The sequence below is a fragment of the Schistocerca serialis genome, chromosome 1 (genome assembly GCF_023864345.2).
Source record: "Schistocerca serialis cubense isolate TAMUIC-IGC-003099 chromosome 1, iqSchSeri2.2, whole genome shotgun sequence".
Lineage (NCBI taxonomy): Eukaryota > Metazoa > Arthropoda > Insecta > Orthoptera > Acrididae > Schistocerca > Schistocerca serialis.
Genome location: NC_064638.1, coordinates 272266385 through 272284597, shown reverse-complemented (window position 1 = coordinate 272284597; position 18213 = coordinate 272266385). Strand labels below are relative to the sequence as shown.

The following is an 18213-nucleotide window of genomic DNA, read 5'->3' as shown; positions in this document are numbered from 1 at the left end:
CAGGTTCACAAGTAGATACAATTTCTGAAGAAGTTGAAATGCAGTGGTGCCTAATGAAAATGATTTTTGTAGCATATCACTTGATATATGCTCCAGACACTGAATATAGTTGTTCCATAACTCAGCTTTCTGATCAGTTGCCAGAAATGGTGGCAGAGGAACCTTAAATTGCGCTAGTTGTTTTTCGCCTTCATCCTTGTTGTCTTCAAGTCTGGCCAAGTGCGCCACAGTGAGCTCCTGTGTTGCTGACAGCTATTGTAATAATTGGAGCGTGGGCTGTAGTAGTAGTTCCAGGTGGGGCATGTCTGAAAAATATGCTCACACGGTGGCCTGCAGAGTATTATGTTGATGTGGATGTAGAAATTTCATCCCAGAGTTTCTTTTTATTTATTTGCACATACCCCGCTGTTCATTCACTTACATTTATAAGCATGTAGTTAGAACAATCTCGATACTGTCATTGAGAAAGCATTTCAGTAGTATAGGACACAATGACAATTCTGCGAAAAAAACTGAAGAGAAAAGGTTTGCATAAATAGCAGGAACAAAAATGATGAAAGACTTACAAATAAGGTTCAATCAAACCCAAGGGATTGGATTAACTGACGCCGCCAAGGAAAAATTGAGGTTTTCGTTATTCAAGAAAACCTTAAGATCATTGTGTAGCTTTCTTACAGGTTTTAAACTTTTTCCTGGTATTCTTAAGTTTTTTACTCTTCATTACTTAATGTAAAAGGGGTATTCTTAAGTTTTTTAGTCTTCATTTCTTTACTTACACAGGGTCATAGTTTAACAATTCAAATACTTTATGATGAGAAGGAAAGTTGCTACTCACCATACAGCGTAGATGCTGAGTCACAGATAGGCACAACAAAAAGACTTTCACAATTAAAGCTTTTGGCCATTGGCCTTAATTGACAATACACACACATGTGCAACCCCCCCCCCCCCCCCCCCTCCCCATGCGACCCCACACACACCACACACATGACTGCAGTCTGAGGCAACTGAAACCACACTGCGAGCAGCAGCGCCAGTGCATGATGGGAGTGGCGACTGGGTAGGGGTAAGGAGGAGGCTGGGGCAGGGAGGGGGAGGGATAGTATAGTGAGGGTGGCGGACACTGAAGTGCTGCAGGTTAGGAGGAGAGTAAATAAAAAGACTGGGTGTGGTGGTGGAATGATGGCTGTGTAGTGCTGGAATGGTGAGTAGTAACTTCCCTTCTCATAATATTGTCACATTCCATCCTGGATTTTCCATTGTTTAATTTAAATACTGTGATATATTTCTTATGATACTTTGACATTAATTGAGAAAATTACAACTTATATGTGGGCCAAATTGACTGAATTCCATCCATAGTATAGCATGTATGGAAGTGTAGGGACTGTTCTACACTATCAGACTGTATATGGGGTACTTCAGTACTGAATCAGGTTGTGAATTGTATGGTACAGCTACCTCGTAGAGGATCTGTTACTTCGCGCTGAAAGTTTTCACACTCAATTTTTCGCGTATAAAAATTGTAAATTAAATAATAAACATCCAGATAATACCTTTGACATTTATACTTGTGTAATTTTCGTAATGTTCAACTTATATTCTCATGATTGACAGAGAAAAGAAAGGTTGGTTAATGTCCAGTAGTTACAATTGTTTGTGGCATGAAAATGACTAAAACTAATAGATTGAGAATGAATTTATATGTCGATAATATTTGCTCTGCTTTGATAATGGCCACAACTTGAGTAAGAAATTGGAAAGCCATGTAAAGTGTAACAGAATACAAATTGGTACATATGATAATGAAACATGAACTCCAAAATCTACATATTTATAAAAAGTCATGACTTTTCAAGGATTAATAGCTCATTACAAAGCTTAGAGGGAAGAGTTCTTTTAGTGCACTTCAAATTTTGTCAGACTTGTTTTGTTGGGTTAAATACCAAGTATAAAATATGTTTCATTTTTAAACTAAAATTCCAAAATACACTTAATTTTCACGAACATTGATACTAGCACCTTATTTATAGTTTTGTAACAATGAAATAACATATTAAGTTTGGAAAGTAACTTTTAGGGAAAAGTAAGCATTAAAACATGATCTCGTCTTTGGAGTTTCAAAACAGTTGCTGACTTCAGGTTCCTTGCACTATTAAAAACAGGAATACTAAATTATATTTTTATAATTATAAATCATTTCATAGAAGTAGAATTATTATGTGAAAATCACCATCATCTGTTTCCTCCTTCTTCTTCTTTCTGCAAGTTTTCTACACTGTGCGGCATCTCTCGCTTCCAAGTTTGTGTCTCCTCCTATCTTGTCAGTTCTTGCCCTGTCCTGCATTACAGCCTCACTCCATTGTTCCAATGTAGCAGGAGCCTTCATTTCTTTCTATGTTGTGGAGGTCTCAAGTGGCATATTTTAGAAGGTCATCTGTAATCTGGCATTCTCGTAAGATGTCCAAATCATGTTAGCCATCTATTTTCAGTTGAGTTTACAATATCCTTTGTAACCCCCACCTGTTGTCATAGAATTTCATTTCTTATTTTCTCTCTTTTTGTTACTTCACAAATTCATCTCCAAAATTCCATTTCAGTTACCTTTAATTTGTTCTCATTGACCCTGGAGACTTCCCACAGTTCATCACCATACAGAGCAGTGCTCTCAACTGTTCTTGTGTATCCTCCTTTCCAAATTTTTTGATGTAGTTCTATTCCAAATAATGGCTTGTAACTCCTTAACTGCCACCTTTCTCTTACATATTGTGTGATTTATTTCCTTGTTGCGTCCACTTTTATCCGAAATAATTGTCCCTAAATATTTGTATGATTGACCATACTTTACTACAGATTCGTTATCCATAGCAAGATCCCCTCTTATACTTCCAACAGGTGGGTATTCAGTCTTTATAAACTTAATTTTCTGCTCATATTTTGTTTTAAACTTTTTTTGACATGTAAAACACATCCTCTTCTTCCTCGGTGAAGATAACCTGATCGTTGTCGAAATTTAGAGAATACACGATGTCATCACCTACTCTAATATCCATATTTTTGCACTTTTCATTTCAAATTTTTCAGTGCTTTGTTAAAAAATATGAGGGTCACTCGGAAATAAATGCACACTATTTTTTGTAAAAATACAGTTTTCATTCTGCATGTGTGAAAGTTTTACAGTGTGTAGATACATCCTTCCCGCTTGTTTTCAAACTTAGCTCAACCTGTTCCCGTGAGTGGCGCCCTCACGGCATGTGTTTAAGATGGTTGCTACACTTGACGTTCATCAGAAGCAACGTGCTGTCGTAGAATTCCTGTGCTGTGAAAACGAGACTGTGGGAAACATCTACAAGAGGTTGAATAAGGTGAATGGAGATGCTGCTGTTGATCGCAGTACAGTTGGTCAGTGGGCAAGCAGGTTAAGTGATGAAAGCGGGCACGGCAATATTGAGGATTGTCCTCACAGCCACAGGCCTTGTACTGCACACACTCCAGACAATATGCAGAGAGTTAACGAATTGGTGACTGCTGACAGATGCATCACAGCGAACGAATTGTCACGCTACGTTGGGATAGGGGACGGAAGTGTTTGCAGAATACTGAAAGTGTTGGCGTTAAAAAAGGTTTGTGCCAGGTGGGTTCCCAGGATGACAGTGGCCCACAAAGAAACAAGAAAAACGGTATGCAGCTAACTTTTGGAACAGTACGAGAATGGTGGAGACGAATTTCTTGGAAGAATTGTGACAGGTGATGGAACATGGATCCATCATTTTTCACCAGAGACGAAGAGGCAATCAATGGAGTGGCATCATGCAAATTCACCCAAGAGAAAGAATTCATAACCACGCCTTCTGCTGGAAAAGTTATGACTACAGTGTTATTCGATTCTGAAGGACTCTTGCTTGTGGACATCATGCCAAGTGGAACCACCATAAATTCTGATGCATATGTGATGACACTGAAGAAACTTCAAGCTCGACTGAGTCATGTTCGACCACATCAGCGAAAGCAGGATGTTTTGCTGTTGCATGACAATGCACGGCCACATGTCTACATCTACATCTACATCCATACTCCGCAAGCCACCTGACGGTGTGTGGTGGAGGGTACCCTGAGTACCTCTATCGGTTCTCCCTTCTATTCCAGTCTCGTATTGTTCATGGAAAGAAGGATTGTCAGTATGCTTCTGTGTGGGCTCTAATCTCTCTGATTTTATCCTCATGGTCTCTTCACGAGATATACGTAGGAGGGAGCAATATACTGCTTGACTCTTCAGTGAAGGTATGTTCTCGAAACTTTAACAAAAGCCCGTACCGAGCTACTGAGCGTCTCTCCTGCAGAGTCTTCCACTGGAGTTTATGTATCATCTCCGTAACGCTTTTGCGATTACTAAATGATCTCGTAACGAAGCGCGGTGCCCTCCGTTGGACCCTCTCCACGTCTTCTATCAACCCCATCTAGTACGGACCCCACTCTGCTGAGCAGTATTCAAGCAGTGGGCGAACAAGCATACTGTAACCTACTTCCTTTGTTTTCGGATTGCATTTCCTTAGGATTCTTCCAGTGAATTTCAGTCTGGCATCTGCTTTACCAACGATCAACTTTATATGATCATTCCATTTTAAATCACTCCTAATGCGTACTCCCAAATAATTAATGGAATTAACTGCTTCCAGTTGCTGACCTGCTGTATTGTAGCTAAATGATAAGGGATCTATCTTTCTATGTATTCGCAGCACATTACACTTGTCTACATTGGGATTCAATTGCCATTCTCTGCACCATGCATCAATTCGCTGCAGATCCTCTTGCATTTCAGTACAATTTTCCATTGTTACAACCTCTCGATACACCACAGCATCATCTGCAAAAAGCCTCAGTGAACTTCCGATGTCATCCACAAGCTCATTTATGTATATTGTGAATAGCAACGGTCCTATGACACTCCCCTGCGGCACACCTGAAATCACTCTTACTTCGGAAGACTTCTCTCCATTGAGAATGACATACTGCATTCTGTTATCTAGGAACTCTTCAATCCAATCACACAATTGTTCTGATAGTCCATATGCTCTTACTTTGTTCATTAAACGACTGTGGGGAACTGTATTGAATGCCTTGCAGAAGTCAAGAAACGCGGCATCTACCTGTGAACCTGTGTCAATGGCCCTCTGAGTCTCTTGGACGAATAGCGCGAGCTGGGTTTCAGACGACCATCTTTTTCGAAACCCATGGTGATTCCTACAGAGTAGATTTCTAGTCTCCAGAAAAGTCACTAGACTCGAACATAGTATGTGTTCCAAAATTCTACAACTGATCGACGTTAGAGATATAGGTCTATAGTTCTGCACATCTGTTCGACGTCCCTTCTTGAAAACGGGGATGACCTGTGCCCTTTTCCAATCTTTTGGAACGCTACGCTCTTCTAGAGACCTACGGTACACGGCTGCAAGAAGGGGGGCAAGTTCCTTCGCGTACTCTGTGTAAAATCGAACTGGTATCCCATCAGGTCCAGCGGCCTTTCCTCTTTTGAGTGATTTTAATTGTTTCTCTATCCCTCTGTCATCTATTTCGATATCTACCATTTTGTCATCTGTACGACAATATAGAGAAGGAACTACAGTGCAGTCTTCCTCTGTGAAACAGCTTTGGAAAAACACATTTAGTATTTCGGCGTTTAAAAACCATGGAAGCGATCACAAAACTCGGATGGACAACACTGAACCACCTGCTTTACAGTCCTGACCTGGCTCCATGTGACGATCGTCGCTTTGGGAAACTGAAAGACTGTCTTTGTGGAACAAGGTTTGAAGATGATGTCTCCCTTGTGCATGCTCCCAAACAGTGGCTCCAGCATTTTGGTCCAGAGTTTTACCGTGCGGGTATACAGGTGCTGGTTCCAAGATGGCGTAAGGCAGTTGAGAGGGATGGAAATTATCTGGAGAAATGAAAATATTGTTCCTAAAGGATGTATCTACACACTGTAAAACTTTCAAACATGTAGAATAAAAGATGGATTAAAAAAAACTAGTGTGCATTTCTTTTGGAGTGACCCTTGTATTTTGAAGAGGTTAGGGACGATTTAGCATTCTTCTCTCAGTCTTTCTGGCCTCTGAGGGAGATAACCTCTCAGGGAAGGTCAAGGTTATGTGTTACTGGTGTGATTTGAAGCCGTACATCTTGCAACCCATAAGCTGCTTCAGTGCTTGCATTTTGGGCATGTCTTCCCAATGTATGGCAGACCCTCTGTGTGGTGAATGTGGGCAACCACTCAATGAGCGTAGCCCCTGTGTTCTGCCACCCTTGCTAATTAATTGTCACGACTGTCACTCTCCAGTCTTACCAGGTTGCCTAGATTATAAAAGAGGAGGGTCTACAAGAGTATAAGTTCCTTGATTGTTTATCTTATGACTGAAACCATGTGTTGATGACTTCTGCTTTTGCTCTGTTATGTCCTTTCCTCCTCCTCCCTCTTCCCTACCCCAGTCTCATCCCCTGTCTCCTCTGTCCCTCCCCTGCGGCTTCTATGCTCTCTCCCCCCTGGTTGAAGCTCTCCCTTTTTTGGTGCCTGCTTTCTCCCGGGTACACCCCCCCCCCTCCCCCCCCCTCCCCCCCCTCCCCTCGACATCTCTCAAACCAGAGGAAAGCTACAACTCAGTCACAGGACACACAGTCTATGCACTCCAAAGCCTCCTGCTCTCTTTTGGATCCAGATCTTGCAGAAACATGCTGCCCTCCTCAAACTATGAAAGAGAAGAAGAAGAAAAAACACAAGTCCCAGGACAAGCCCCCTCCCCCCGATGCCCCCGAAGCTGCCATCTCCCCCCTGAAAACCTGAGTCTGACCTCTTATTTATGGATGTCACCCCATCCTTGCTGGTGACAAATGGTGACCCAGCAGTGTGATTGGCCCCAGTCAGTACGCCTGTATTTGGATACACACTCTATGCTTATTCAGTGGAACTGTAATGGATACTATTGTCGCCTCCCAGACTTTCAGTGCCTTACTGCTTGTTACTCAGGAACTTTCGTTGTACTCCAGGAATCTCATTTTACTAGCGCTCACTAACTGATCCTTTGTGGGTTCCGTGTCTTACTTCAGAATCGGGTGGGCCCTTTAGGGACGTCTGGTGGCATTTGCACACTGGGCCGTACTGGAAGCAGGTGTCGTCTGGGTCAACTTATGACTCTGCCGTCACAGTTTGCAATCTCTATCTCCCTCATGACAGAACTTTTACATCTGCTGTCCTGCCTGACCTCCTTCAGCAACTCCGCCCTCCTTCTTCCTACGTGGGGAATTTAATGTCCCTCACCCTTTGTGGAGCAGTGGTTTTTCGTCTAGTCGGGGGCTCCTCGTTGATCAGTTTCTAGTATACCACGACCTGTACCTTCTTAATGGTGGTGCCCCTACTCATTTTAGTGCCGTGTATCACACTTTCTCTGCCGTTGATCTTTTGCTGTCTTCCCCTCCCTGTCTTCGTTCCTTACACTGGTCACCACATGATAATCTCTGTGGTAGTGACCACTTCCTGTTGATTCTCTCATTCCCTTCCCGCCTCCTGATGACCAGGTTACCCTGCTGGGCTTTCCATAATGCTGATTGGCTTTTATATATCTCCCAGGTTGTGTTTGCACCTTCTTTGTCAGTTTGTATTGGTGAAGTCATCCGTGATGCATCCAATTAGATAATCCACATAGCCTTTTCCTGCTTCACAGGCCCAGTTGGCCATTGGCCATTTCTATGGTGGAGCATGGCCATTGCCACTGCTATCCGTGATTGTGGTCACTTCTTGCAACACCTTAAGTGACACTCATCGTCCACTGATCTTATTACCTGTAAACATATTTGTGCCAAAGCCTGTTACGTAATCAAATCAAGCAAGTGGGTGTGTTGGGAACACTTACTCTCCTCTCTAGGTTCTTCTGTTCCTTCGTCACGGGTGTGGGCTACAGTCTGTACCCTAGAAGGTTGTCAGTGGCAGTCTACCATTCTGGGCCTTGCCCTTCCGGTTGGTCTTTGTACAGATCAATCAGGTCTTGCACAACACCTCACAATCCATTTTGCGATGGCATTAGTGTTAGCCTCATATCCAGCTGCCTTCCTCTGGAAACAGCAGGCTGAAGCTTCCTGCTTATGTTTTACTCCTTGTCAGATGGAATCCTCCAGTGAAACTTTTACTGAATGGGAGCTTTTTTTTTTGACTCTCCCATCTTCCCACGATTCCACTCCTGGCCCTGCTCCGAATCGAAATGAATTGCTTCAACACCTCAGTCTCCCACAACAACAATATTTTGTCTACGTGTTTAATCGTATTTGGCTCCAAGGCATTTTCCCCTTTCATTGGAGAGACAGTATTATGGTTCCTGTCCTTAAGCCTGGAAAGGATCTGTCATCCCGTGATACTAACTGGCCGGTCAGCCTGACCGATGTCCCCTGTAAGTTACAAGAACAGATGGTGGCTCAGTTGGTCCTTGAATCTTGGACCTTTTATCTCCTTTCCAGTGCAGCTTTTAGGAGGGACAGTCTCTGATCGATCATCTGCTTAAATTGGAAACCACAGTTCGGCAGGCCGTTTCTCAGTGCCACCATCTTCTCACAGTTTTCTTCAAACTTTGTAAGGACTATGACACAGCTTGCTGCTATCACATCCTCCTTACATTCAATGAGTGTGGTCTTTAGGGGCCTCTCCTGATTTTTATTCACCAGTTCCTGTCACACCAGTCATTCAGAGTCTGGATTGGCACTGTTCTCAGCTCTCTGCGGATCGGGCAGAACGGCATTCGAGGGTACTCCGTATTAAGTTTCTTCTTTTTCTCATCGCTGTTAATGGATTTGTGACCTCTGCTGAATGGTTGGTCACCTCTGCTCTGTATGTGGATAATTTCTATATTTGAGGCAACTCCCACTTGGTGGCCATTGCAGAAAAATGGCTCCAGGGTGCCATTCGGCACGCTTCCAAATGGACACCCTCGCACAGTTTTCATTTGTCTCCTCTTAAGTTGAGGGTGGTGCATATCTGTCACCATACTATGGTCCATCCAGTCCTCTACTCCACGTTCTCTAGCTACCCCTTTCTCCTTGGTTAATTTGTCGGCCCTGGATTTGGATGGATCATTCTGGGGTCTGAAAGACCCCATTGCTTCTATGGTGTTCTGGTGTTTGTTCCAAACTCTCTTATTGGAGTTCAGGATGCCATTGTTTCATACACCAGAGTTGGATGGATTTCTTCTGGGGTCAGAAAGCCTCTGTCGCTCCAATGGTGTTCTGTTGTTTGTTCCAAACATTCTTCAGGATGTCATTGTTTTGTACACCGATGGCTCTAAAGCTGTCAGTCATGTGGGACATCTTCTGTTGGCATGGAACACCATCTCTTGCATGCCAGGTGTGGGGTGTTTACTGTAGAATTGATGGCCATCTATTGGGCCCTCGCTTCATTAAACGGTCCTTTTGTTGTATACAGATTCAGTGAGTGGCCTTCAGGCTATTACTCAAGAGCTTTTCCTGCCACCCCTTGGTCTCTGCCATCCATGACCTTCTTGCTGATCTTGGTGATGCTGCTTGTTCAGTTGATTTCCTTTGTGTTCCTTGCCACATAGTAGGTATCTGAGCTTGGTCGGGTGTGTGTGTGTGTGTGTGTGGGGGGGGGGGGGGGGGGGGGCGGGTCATTCTCTGCTCTATCACGGGCTGACTCTTGGGAGGCAACTCTCCTGTCTAGTAAACTTTGCTCAATCAAGGAGACTACCGACATGTGGCGTTCTTTCCTCTGCCTCTCCCGGGGGAAATCTACCACCCTACGCCATCTTCATAACGGCCGTAATAGGCTGATTCATGTCTTTTTACTCTGTAATGAGCTGCCCTTCCCTTTGTAGTTGCACAGCTCCCATCTGCTGGACTGTGCCCACTTTTTGGCCCTTCACACTAAATATGCCCTCCCAGCTTCCTTGTCTCTGATGTTGGAGGACGACCCTCGCATGGTTACATTTGTCCTCAGTTTTCTTCATGAAAGTGGTTTGTCTTCTCAAGTTTGTCCTTTAATTTTCTTCTGGGAATTGAGTCTCTCAAGGTAGTGTAGGCATTGGTAATGGAAGCCTTGGATTTGGCTCCACACCTGCCTTTTCCCTCCATTTTGTCTGGTCGGTTGCAGTTTTGTTTCACATTCTTTGTGTATTCTTCCCCTGCTGCAGTCCCCATTTTATTGTGCGTACAGTCTCCATTGTATTGTGATAATGGTATGGTGTGGGTGTCGGGATGGGTTGGTGGTGGTGCTGGTGCTCCACAGCCCGTAGCGTTTCTGGGGCCCCTCTGATTTGCCCATTTCCACCCACCTCACTCCTGTTCTTTCCTCTTTCTGCTTACCTGACAACCCTTATCCCTCTTTGGTTGCCTGCTGTTATCCCTTTCCCTTGACTGGACGGTGCTGTTTGTTGTTCCTCTCTTGATTTCTGCCTTCTTTGGTCATGGGGCTGATGACCTCGCTGTTTGATCCCTCCGCCACCTCAAATCAACCAACCCTCCTTCACCTTTGCGGCAGTATCATCCCACCTCTGTTATGTATTTAGCATAAATCTTGTCATTCATTAATGATCTGTATAAGGAGTTGAAAATGTAGACATCATACTGACTGTGGATTTAATCTGATGCCAGGTCTTTTATACCAGTATTTCTGGCAGCCAACTCGATTATTTCAGAAACCACAATGTGGAGATAGAAAACTCGGAAGTGACAGCTACACACTCCCCAAGATATTCTAGAACAAAGATAATTAATCTGTGATTGTTCATTTTTCTTGAGAAATTTCGGAACAGGCATAGCTGAACTCACTTAAGGTGTCATGGCAGGCCTTAATTCTAGTTAGGAATCCAAGTTATCATCATAATCTGTAAAGGAAATTGTGCACTTAACACTAGTGTGATCAATTCTAGAGTATTGCTCCAGTATTTGGATACTTTATCAAGTCAGCAAGACAACAGGTATTGAAAAAATTCAGAGACACTCTACTAGGATCACTGGTGTAGCCCATACAGAAATGGTCAAACTGAAATGGGAATCCTTAGATAAAAGATGTAGTTCTTATGGAACCCTGCTTGATAAATTTAAAGAATCTGGATTTGATGGTGACTGTGTGACCATTATGCTGCCACCAATATACACCTGGTATAGAGATCACGAGGAAAAGATGAGAGATTAGGGCATGTACGTGGATGTTCAGAGAGTCATTAGGGAAAAAATTGATAACACTGGTACAGTAAAATTGATAACACTGGTACAGTGTAACCTCTGCCATGCACTGTCTAGTATCTTTTGGAGTATTTATGCAGATGTAAATAATATGTGATGTTCATTCATGAACCTCTGGGAGACAGCCTCACAAGACATTTATCCCATAATGAAGTTTGTTGTCAACAGTCAGTCAGAGTTTGAAAACAGCAGTAACATTCATAAATGTAATGCTAGGAGGATAAGTGATTTACATAGGGATGTACAGACTCACTACGAACATGGGTCACAAACCCCTCACTGTGACTACATAATGGCCGCATGAGAGAGAGAGAGAGAGAGAGAGAGAGAGAGAGAGAGAGAGAGAGAGAGAGAGAGAAATGTATGAAGTTCACATTTTTTTTACAAATGTTCATTTTATTTAAATTTTATACTTTTCTTTTATTAACGTTGACCGAAGATCATGACTTAGGGATGTCATGGAAGATCTAAATCAGGATGATGAGATATGGGTTTGAACCATTCTTCTCCTGAATGCCAGCCACTGTGCTAAACATCATGCAACCTCTTTCGATTTCCTATGTCACTAACAGTTCAGTGCACTAATGAATAGGCTGATGAAGCTCACAGATATTGTAGAATACACAAACTACTTCTGACTGAATAAAGACATTCCCTGCAGGCCCACATGCAGCTCTTGTTGCCGTGACTGCATTGTTGCACAAGTGCTCAGCTTCAAAAATTAACATGCCGTGAGATTAGTTGTTATTCCAAACAGGAATCCCACTGCCCCAATTCTAGCTAGAATGGCGTGGCTCAAAAGAACTTAAGTTCTACAATGACCCACCCTCTCCCTTCCAGGAGGGAAAAAGATGTGTAAAAAACTTTTACAAGAATGAAGATCAGGGACGGGCCACTATCAGATCAGTGGCGGGCCACGTGCACCCCATGAGCTGTGATCTGATTTATCCTATCCATCATTCAGCCATAATGTGCCTAGAAAGGGGCCATAAAAATCTTCAACCTCGTACCAAGTCTGATTTGATCCGTTATAAATGGTTTTTGAAACACATACCAAGTGGTGTAAAGAATTTAATGGATAATAAAACAGACTTCAAACACAAACTGAAAAGTGCATGAGAACTAAGAGATGATAAATGTGGTGAGTAAGAGTGTAATGAGCAGTCATGAATACTTGTGGTGTATTGTCATCCATAAAAATTCCATTGTTATTTGGTAATGTGAAGTCCATGACTGGCTGAAAATGGTCTCAAAGTAGCAGAACATAACCATTTCCAGTCAATGATCAGTTTAGTTGTGACAGAGGACACAATCCATTCCTTCTTATTATGACAGCTGCCACCCACTCCACATCAAACGGTCTCTTCCCTACAGCCTAGGTCTTCATGGCAAACGAATCTGCTCCAGTCCGGAATCCCTGAACCATTACAACAACAACCTGAAAACAGCTTTCGCATCCCGCAACTACCCTCCTGACCTGGTACAGAAGCAAATACACTTCCTCATCCCCTCAAAGCCAGAACCTCCTACAGAAGAACCCCAAAAGTGCCCCACTTGTGACAGGATACTTTCCGGGACTGGATCAGACTCTGAATGTGACTCTCCAGCAGGGATAAGACTTCCTTAAATCCTGCCCTGAAATGAGATCCATCCTTCATGAAATCCTCCCCACTCCACCAAGAGTGTCTTTCCGCCGTCCACCTAACCTTCGTAACCTCTTGGTTCATCCCTATGAAATCCCCAAACCACCTTCCCTACCCTCTGGCTCCTACCCTTGTAACCGGCCCCGGTGTAAAACCTGTCCCATGCACCCTCCCACCACCACTTACTCCAGTCCTGTAACCCGGAAGGTGTACACGATCAAAGGCAGAGCCACATGTGAAAGCACCCACGTGATTTACCAACTGACCTGCCTACACTGTGAAGCTTTCTATGTGGGAATGACCAGCAACAAACTGTCCATTCGCATGAATGGACACAGGCAGACTGTTTGTTGGTAATGAGGATCACTCTGTGGCTAAACATGCCTTGGTGCACGGCCAACACATCTTGGCACAGTGTTACACCGTCCGGGTTATCTGGATACTTCCCACTAACACCAACCTGTCAGAACTCCGGAGATGGGAACTTGCCCTTCAGTGTATCCTCTCTTCCCGTTACCCACCAGGCCTCAACCTGCACTAATTTCAAGTTGCTGCTGCTCATACCTCACCTGTCATTCAACAATATCTTTGCCTCTGTACTTCCTCCTCGACTGACATCTCTGCCCAAACTCTTTGTCTTTACAAATGCCTGCTTGTGTCTGTATATGTGCGGATGGATGTGTGTGTGTGTGTGTGTGTGTGTGTGTGTGTGTGTGTGTGTGTGTGTGTGTGGGTTTATCAACATGCCAACGCTTTCGTTTGGTAAGCTACATCATCTTTGTTTTTAGACATATATGTACATATCTACATATGTCTACACATACATATGTACATATACTTGTGTAAATTTGCGTACATACTTATGATGGTAGTGATAGCCTACACACTGGAATTTTGCAGTCCAACTGCTGCTAGTCTCTGACAGGTGGTGGAAGGTGACACACAATATTGCAAGCAGTCCATTATTTGTCCTCTGATAACAGGCACTTATATGGTGGGGTTATAATGTGCGTGGTGCACAATATGGCAGTCCTCCCTTGTCACAGTCAGACATGGCCAACTGGATCTTTGACGAGTATGCCTTCCCTCATGCCCCCATGCAGTCCAACCTCAGGCCACTGTCACGTCTGAAAGCCCCACAAATCTAAATGCTGCGCAATCTGACCAGACGATTAAATAGAGACCCACAGTAAAGTCCCTTTGAAAAGCTTGTTAGGTGCTGATAATGCTGCTTCACATATGTATGCGGCTTCTCCATGGTCTTCACAGTGGTAACTCAACATCTGACTCTGTTCATGTCCCTTATATTTCCTACCAGGCTTGGTAATAACCCTAAATACTCTGGTGGCTGTTTTACCTGTCACAGAGAATTGCAACTCTTTAATTATTTACATACCATCTCCTACTTCCCCTTCCCCCCCCCCCCCCCCCCCCTCCCCCGCCCCCCACCACCCCTCCATGGTGTGTGTGTGTTTGAAGTTCATTGATATCTAACCATGTCTTCAGGGTGCTTCACTTTTTTTGTCAGGAAGTGTATTTGTGGAAAATGCCAAGGGATCAAACAAGATGTCAGATTGACTATGTCTTAATAAAGCAAAGGATCAGAAATGAAGGCAAGGACTGGAGGAGCTAGATGAACCTTGACTTTAGTGTCACTTGATGTTAAAGAACGTAAAGAGAAGGCAGCTGAACTGTTGGAACATAGACAAGTTGAGTTACTGGTGTTGATAACTGATGGCGTGGGGGTCAAAGAAATTAGTAAAGGCAGCAGAAAAGATACTAGGACTGAAATAGGCAGTAAAGAAGCTGCCATAGGTAATATATACGATACTGGAATTAATAAAGAAACAGTGAATGTGTGAACATGTTGAAAGTGATAAGCAACCTGAAAGGTACCTCAGTAAAATTAACTGGCAATGCAGAGAAGCTTAAGAAGAAAGGGTAGAGGATACAATACATGCCATGATAAAAATACTAAAATGATACTGGATAATGTAGATGCTACACAGTGACTATTAAATAATGACTTTAGGGAGCACATTTATTAGAGATGAAAAAGTAATAGGTATATGTACACCATCGATGGCAATCTTACAGGAATTGGGCCAAAAAGTCTACAAAGATCCATCAGAGCCATGTATGAAATTTCTGAAACTTTGGAAGTTGTATTAGAATTTGAAAAAAATGTAATTATTAGAATACAAGGAAAGCAAGAGTGAATGGGTATATCAGTCACTGCACAGTCAGTCTAATATCAAATGAATGAAAAATACTCCTGACTATTTTATTAAAGACTGTAGGAAAAAATTTAAAGTGAATTAGTAGAAGACTAGTTTCATGTGTGGCTGGGCTGTTTCTTGGATAGCTCGGTCATTTGTCTTAAAGCTCGGCTGTTTTAAAGCCAAGGAACTGTAAATCTGAGCAGTGGTAAAGCTGGGGGTTATAAAGTGTATAACTATTGAACAGTGCATAGTTTCTGTTGTTTAATATTTCAATACTCATAAAGTATGTAACTAAATATAACATAACTAATATGAAGCAAATGCTAGAATAGTTCACTTGATCAGATAATGCTTGACATGAGGAAACAGTGAACTTGTTTTATAATTTTATGAAGAAAAAATGATGGCGTGAACCACATATTTTTTTACTGTAGTGATATAATTACAACAAAGATATGTGGTTTAGACTACTCTGTGTTCATAAAATATCTTTTTTTTCCTTTCCCAACTGGGCTGGTAAACCATCTGTTCATAAGCTAAGATTTCATAACACATATAACTGTAATCTTGCTTATTATTACTGTGTCTGAAAATGTAAAAGTGTGTCTAATCTATCTAACATTTGAGACATTAAATATGATATTCTTTTAATTCCAGAATGTTCGTCAGAAGATACTTGACATAATGTCATCAGAATGTCAAAAAGAACATAAAAAACCTGAAGAGTGTAGTAAGAAAGTAGTATCTACTACAGATGTGGCATCAACAAATAATAGGTGGTTTGATGGTAAGCGGAATCAAGGACATTGCCTTGTACAGATATTTACATACAGTTCTGTCATGGGAAAAAAATGTTCATGCAGCAGCTGAAAGTCAATATTGCGAAATTTTTGTTGAGAAATTTTTGTATGGTAAACAGGTAAACTCTTTCATATTATTTTGAATCCTGAAGGTTTTGTTTATGACATGAGTACAGACTTAGCATTTTTAACACTTTCAGTGCTGATGTAGTTTGTAGTTGCCGTCACCTGCAGACTGAGTAAAATCAGTTTTTTTATGTAATTTCATACTGCTGTACAGCTCACTGTTATTGGAATTCCAAAACATTTATATGTTTATTGGACTTTTTACGTTAAGTACTCAAATTTTGGGGCCAATAATTTAAAATTTGAAGGCACCATTGAAATTTCAAGTCAGTGATATTTATTGCAAAAAAAAAAAAAAAATAAAATAAAATAAAATAAATAAATAAAATTGTAGAAGAATTACAGTACTGGTATATACAATGAAACATGTTATTATCCTCTAAAAAAATATCTACAAAACACTTGAAAAAAAGAAAAATAACAATAAGCATAAGTTCAGTACACAATTTAGCGTTCATAGTGGACAACGGTGTGATAAACTTTGAAGCAGGGGGAGATACACAACCCGACATTACATTTGGTGCAGTCATATGAGGGGTCCTTTCTTCCAGCCTTTCCTGTTAAACAGGAGCATAATTCATAATATAAAATTCTGGGAAGCTAACAAAAAAACCATTCTCAGCAACAAAATCTGAAACAAATCTTGACTTACTGCTATTTTCAGACGATGTATAATCTGAATCGTCATCAGACAGCCCTGTTTCACCATCTGAAAACTCGTCAAGGACTTCATAAATCATTTGCTCCAAACTTTTATCCTGTTCACTGCACATATGGAAAAGAAAATCAACACGAAAAGACTCAAAACAAACGAAACTGACAGGATACCAATGCCAGACAATGTCTATGAAGTAAGCTACAGACAAAGTCTTTCATAAATACAAGGTATTCCACTGGGCTCGCTGCTGCCATCTAGCGCTCACAGTTGAAACTATGAAGCCTGCAGACCACTCAGACTTCGCGGGAGTCATAAATATACATTTGACGCCACAGAGAAACATTGTAACTGCTAAGACGTAATATTACGTCGTCCACACAATTCTGTTTCCTTCTGAAGACGTAGTATTATGTCGACTGCACGCTAAGTGTTAATAACTTACTGTATTATCAAATCTACTGAATCTGATTTCCAAAGTAGTTTACTTTTGGATGATGACATAACACAGGTGCAAAAGATGAAACATCGCATGTTAAGTAATTGCGTTATTTGATTGTAGTTAGACATCTGTTTTCAGGACCACTAATTCCTTTGTTTCATCTACCAGAACTCTTCTATGCTACTGAACTGTACCAGATGTGACTTTAAATCAGCTGCCATTACTACTACAATGCCTGTCATTAAAAACTCTGTGTGACCAACATTTATAGCATCTGGTATATTTTCATCCCCTATCCAAGCTAATCTCATGTCCAATGGTTTCAGTTGGTAAAGGCTTGACATGGGCTTGGCAAATGTGTGGCTCATCAGTTCGGAATTTGTCAGCATCATCAGTCCTCTGCAGCTACAATCTCTAAATACTTCAGTGACCACTATAGAATGTCGTATATTGTATGTTACAGAAAGTGTTGATCTGATCTTAACAATCTAGGCTATGAAGAAGTTACAAATCTGTTACTCCCCCTCCCCGGCCGAAGAACTGCCCCCCTTCTTTGGCCGAAGAAGTGCCCCCCTTCTTTAGCATCTGCTGGTGATCGGGCTCCCTCCCTGGAACCCTCTCCCCAGCGTCTCTCAGGCCAGAAGACTGTCACCATGACTCGGCCACGAGGCGCACTATCTGTGCACCCTGAGGTCGCCCGGTCTCTTTCATTCCCCAATCTTGCAGATGCCTGTACTCCCCCTGTGTCTTGCCCTCCTCCACCTCAGAAAGAGAAGAAGAAAAAATGTCAATCCCATGACAAGGTGCCCCCAGAGGTGCCAACTCCCCTCTCGTAACCAGAGTCAGACATCTTATTTATGGATGTCACCCCACCCTTGTCGGTGATGACTATTGATAAAGTGACTTGACTTTCTCCTCAGCTCCTTCATGCCTACCTTGGACTCACGCCACACGACCGTCCAGTGGAACTGCAACGGATACTATCATCACCTACCGGAAATGCAACGTCTTGTCTCCTCTTATTCTGCGTTCTGTCTTGTTCTCCAAGAAATGCATTTCCATGATGACTGCTCTCTAACTTTCCATG

The 18213-nt window shown here is 42.3% G+C and overlaps 1 protein-coding gene across 4 annotated transcripts in view; it reads left to right on the top strand.

The window, feature by feature from the left end:
- Positions 1-18213, top strand: part of LOC126467730 (uncharacterized) — a 216203-nt gene that overhangs the window by 55242 nt on the left and 142748 nt on the right. For all 4 annotated transcript variants that reach the window (XM_050096491.1, XM_050096490.1, XM_050096489.1 and 1 more), the window contains exon 3: positions 15761-15890. In XM_050096491.1, coding sequence (XP_049952448.1) covers positions 15761-15890 — 130 coding nt within the window. The remainder of the gene's footprint in view (positions 1-15760; positions 15891-18213) is intronic.